Genomic DNA, 5000 nt, shown 5'->3' with positions numbered 1-5000 from the left:
AGAGAGAGAGACAGGAAGTGAGAGAGAGAGGGGAAGTGAGTGAGAGAGAGAGAGAGAGACAGGAAGTGAGAGAGAGAGGGGAAGTGAGTGAGAGAGAGAGAGAGAGACAGGAAGTGAATGGAGAGAGAGGAAGTGAGAGAGAGACAGGAAGTGAATGGAGAGGACGAGAGAGGAAGTGAGAGAGAGAGAGAGAGACAGGAAGTGAATGGAGAGAGATGGGCTGGGATCAGAAAAAAGACCGCAGGTATGGAGACGCTGTGTGATGGGGCTAGTTGCGGCGCAGGAATGTAGGAATGCCACCTGGGTTACAGTGGGAACTGAGATCCAAATGTACTGTAGCACAGTGCTAATTTCCACACAGCTATTTATAGTGGTCAATCTCTTCAGGAGAGACTGAATAACACAGCAGCACAAAGATGGAGCAGAGAGTCTGCTGCAGACAGTATGTGATCGATATGTCACCTCTAAGAGAGGTCGCAGGGGTCAGCATCGATATGACCTCTGTAAGATCAGGAGAGTGGTGGATATGACCTCTGTAAGATCAGGAGAGTGGTGTGGATATGACCTCTGTAAGATCAGGAGAGTGGTGGATATGACCTCTGTAAGATCAGGAGAGTGGTGGATATGACCTCTGTAAGATCAGGAGAGTGGTGGATATGAGCAGTGCTGTATTAGAAATGAGATATATAGCGGGATACATTTCCGTCGACTGAGGTCTGCATCTACATTATGGGCCAGATGTACTAACGTTTCTGTGCCCACTTCAGGTGTATGAGCCACTGACACCTGGCGATAAATCACCTGCCTAATAAATGTCTCATTAGATACAGAGACAGGTAGGAGACGCAGAGAGAGCCATAGCCCTCCAGAGGCAGCTCATCCTGCCTCGCTCACGTCTCGTCTCCCCTCCTTCTCGCTCTCGTCTCTCTGTTGGCTCCACACAACGGCTCGTGATTGCTCAGACAATTGTACAATCAGGAGCCTGCGGTGGTGCGGCACACAGTTGGCAGTTATCTCTCTACGGTATGAAGCACACTGCTCAGGGAGGAAGAGAGAGAGGGAGAGAGAGAGAGGGAGAGAGAGAGAGGGAGAGAGAGAGAGAGGAGAGAGAGGGAGAGAGAGGAAAGAGAGGGAAGTGGAGAGAGAGAGAGGTCGAGAGAGAGAGGGTGAGGGAGGGAGACAGAAAGAGAAGAGAGATGGAGAGAGGAGAGGGACGGATGGAGAGAGAGGAGGAAAAGAGAGAAAGAAAGGAAAGAAAGAGAGAGATAAAAGGAGAGAGGGAGAGGACAGAGAGAGAGAGACGTAGGGATGGTGGGAGGAAGAGGAGAGAGAGAGGAGGGGTGGAGTGAAAAAGAGAGAGAGAGAATGAGATGGAGAGAGAGAGAGGAGGGGTGGAGTGAAAAAGAGAGAGAGAGAATGAGATGGAGAGAGAGAGCTTCCCTCTCTCTTTACTGTTGATGAAGGCAGAAGATAACAAACAGAGCAGAATCATCATCATGGCGTCTTTCTTCTTCAGCTCCATAAGATGTTTTAAACACACACTCAAGCACAGCACAGAGAGCTTTGTGTGTGTGTGTGTGTGTGTGTGTGTGTGTGTTGTGTGTGTGTGTGTGTGTGTGTGTGTGTGTGTGTGTGTGTGTGTGTGTTGCTGTTGTTTCCTGTAGCGGTTCCAAAGGATGAGAGAGGGGAGTGCAGGAAGAAAGGATAAAAGAGGCAGGATGAAAAGATAGAAGAACCAGGATGAAATGAGAGAAGCGAAAGAAGGATAAAAAAGGAAGAAGAAAGTAGAACAGAAGCAAGATTATCACAGAGAGGAAGAAGGAGGGAGAGAAAGAGAGAGAGAGAGAGAAAAGGCAAGAGATAGAGAGAAATAGAGAAAGATATAGAGGGAGAAGGAGTGAGAGGAGAGAAATGGAAGGAGCTAGAGATGAAGAAAGAATAGAGAATGACAGAGAGAGAGGGAAAAGAGGAGTGAGAACAGAGAAGAGGAACAAAGGGAGAGAGAGAGAAAGATAAAAAGAGAGAGGTAGAGACAGAGACAGGGTGATGAGGAACAGAGGAGTGAGAGGAAAGGAATGAAGGGAGAGAGACAGAAAGATGGAGAGAGAGAGAGAGAGAGAGAGAGAGAGAGATAGCAGGAGCGACAGAGAGAAGAACAGAGAGAGGGAAGAGAGCAAGACTGACAGGAGCGACACAGATAGATAGAGAGAGGGAAGAGAGAGGGAAGAGAGAGAAAGAGAGGGGAGAGGGAAGAGAGAGGAAGAGAGAGAAGAGAGAGGGAAGAGAGAGGGAAGAGAGAGAAGAGAGAGGGGAGAGGGAAGAGAGAGGGAAGAGAGAGAAGAGAGAGGGGAGAGAGAAGAGAGAAGAGGACTACAGACAGGAGCGAAAGAGAGAAAGATAGAGGAAAGATAGAGGGAAAGAGAGAACAGAACTACAGGCGGAAGTGAAAGAGAGAAAGATAGATAGAAAGATAGAGAGAGGGAAGAGAGAGGAAAGAGAGAACAGAACTACAGGCAGGAGTGACTGGGCCTCACCGGCTACAGAGTTGGGTCGGGGCGTGAGGTAGGGCTGGCAGGGCCGGAGCAGGAGTAGGAGTGGTCAGAGGAGCCAGGGAGCGGTCAGGGATCTTGTGAGGCTGAACGTGGAGGCGGCCATGTTCTCGTCCAACCGGTACAGGCCCGAGTCCAGCGTGGAGCGCTGCGAGTGCCACAGCTTGAGGTTGCCGCGGGAACCGTCTGTGCCGTGTTTACCCGCCTCCGCTGCCGCCGCGTTCGCCGCTCTCCGAGTAGCTGGTCAGCTGTGGCTGCAGGGATGGAGGGTGGGATGGACACAGCAGGGAGGGAGGGATGGAGAGATAGAGAGAGAGAGGGAGAGAGGGAGGGATGGAGGGATGGAGGGAGGAGGGATGCAGAGAGAGAGGGAGAGAGGGAGGGAGGGAGGGATGGAGAGAGAGAGGGAGGAGAGAGGGGAGAGGGATGGATGGAGGGAGGGATGGAGAGAGAGAGGGAGGAGGGATGGATGGAGGGATGGAGAGAGGGAGGGATGGAGGGATGGAGAGAGAGAGGGAGAGAGGGATGGAGGGAGGGAGGGGAGGAATGGCAAGGAGAGGGAGATAAGGATGGAGGGAGGGATGGAGGGCAGGGAGGGAGGATGACACAGCAAGGAGGGATGGAGGGATGGAGGGAGGATGGATGGAGGGAGGGATAGAGGGAGGGATGGAGGGGGGATGGATGGATCGGAGGAGGGAGGGGGAGGAGAGGAGGGGAAGAAGTCGGGAGGGAGGGATGGCAGGAGCAGTGAGAAGGTTCTGGCACTAGGGAGCTATCAGGTTAAAGAGGGAACATTTGTGTGTGTGTGTGTGTTGTGTGTGTGTGTGTGTGTGTGAGTGTGCGGGTGTGTGTGTGTGTGTGTGTGTGTGTGGTGGTGTGTGTGTGTGTGTGTGTGTGCGGGTGTGTGTGCGGGTGTGTGTGTGTGTGAGTGTGTGTGTGTGTGTATCTCACCTATGATGCCGCTGTCTCTGCTCTCGAGGGTGGACGTGGGGCTGGTGAGTGTGTGTTGTCCGGCGGTGGTGGGGGGCAGTGTGCTGCACGGACTGCAGGCTGGAGGAGAGGCTGTGCTGTTGGTCAGGGTGGAGCAGGGGCTCAGCCTCTGGGTCCCACACACACCCTGCAGACACACACACACAAGCACATACACACACACACACACATACACACACGCACAAACACACACACACACACACACACGCACGCACAAACACAACACACACAACACACAACGCGCGTGCACGCGCACACACACACACACACACACACACACACACACACACACCACACACACACACACACACACACATCACAAAGAAATTATGACTTGAAGAGTCACCAATTCCATTTAACAAAGGAAAAGTGACACTTTATTTCTGCACATACAGTAGCGTAGGCTACCCGAGCTAGGCAAGATAGCTTCTACCACATGTCAACAGTGCCCTGTAAATGCTAGGGGTGTAAAGGGCACACAAATCATGGTTCGGTGTGTACGGTTTTGAAGTGACTGTGAACGTGCACACCTATACCTATCTTCCTTGTGAGGAGGACTCAACACACACATTTTAGTGATAGTTCATTTTTGAGGGCTTTTGAGATATGGGGTTATTCGTTTATGGTAAAATGAGTTATTACTACTACAGGTCTGTCCTACACGCACAAGCGTTTGTCATACCAGGGACAGCCAACACGCCTACCACTGTCCCTAACTCATTTAGCATTAGCATATAGCATGCTAAGACCGCTAACAATATAGTCTTGATCGTCCTGTTTTCTAAAACTGACACATGATCCATTAAGTTGGGACAGAGGTAGCGTAGTGCTTTGCAGTAGCCTGTAAAGTTGTGGGCTCAATTCCCGGCATCCACCGTTGTGTCCCTGAGCAAGACACTTAACCCCAAGTTGCTCTGGGAACAGTGGCCCTCATTCATCACCTGTCACCTCAAAAAAGATTTTGAACTTAAAATTAGTTTAACTTTGTTGTATGATGTTTTTGATGTTTCTTGTTGACAACAGTTCTTAATTGCTATAGTAATTGCTATATAATAACTGTGATTACTGCAAGTCACTGTATGTCATTAACTTCCTGTCTGAATGTGGCTTTACATAACAACAACTATCTCAAGAACTATATCTGGTGATTGGCTAGAACCGTCCATGGCTAAACAAGTGATTGGCTGGTATGAACGGTCTGTAGATGTAATTGGTCGGTTATTAAACTCATTTAAAGAAAGTCTGCAGTGGTTCTGATATCCTGAAACGTTGTGCTGTAGCCAGGTGTGTGTGAGTGTATGAAAGTGTGTGAGTGTGTGTGAGTGTATGAGTGTGTGTGAGTGTCTGCGCAGTGCGCACGTATGATTGCAGTAAAGGTGCTAAATGAGATTAGGAATGTATTTTCTCTCTCTCTCTCTCTCTCTCTCTCTCTCTTACACACACACTCACACACACACACAC

At 50.1% G+C, this 5000-nt stretch overlaps 1 protein-coding gene across 1 annotated transcript in view; it reads right to left on the bottom strand.

Annotated features, from left to right (window-relative positions):
• Positions 1-5000, bottom strand: part of tanc2b (tetratricopeptide repeat, ankyrin repeat and coiled-coil containing 2b) — a 129950-nt gene that overhangs the window by 43427 nt on the left and 81523 nt on the right. The window contains 2 exon segments of the mRNA XM_042082661.1: positions 2535-2789; positions 3501-3666. Of these exon segments, the coding sequence (XP_041938595.1) occupies positions 2535-2789; positions 3501-3666 (421 nt within the window).

The sequence above is a fragment of the Alosa sapidissima genome, chromosome 24 (genome assembly GCF_018492685.1).
Source record: "Alosa sapidissima isolate fAloSap1 chromosome 24, fAloSap1.pri, whole genome shotgun sequence".
Taxonomy (NCBI): Eukaryota; Metazoa; Chordata; class Actinopteri; order Clupeiformes; family Clupeidae; genus Alosa; species Alosa sapidissima.
The sequence above is the reverse complement of the archived record's forward strand: the minus strand, read 5'-3'. Positions and strand labels throughout refer to the sequence as shown.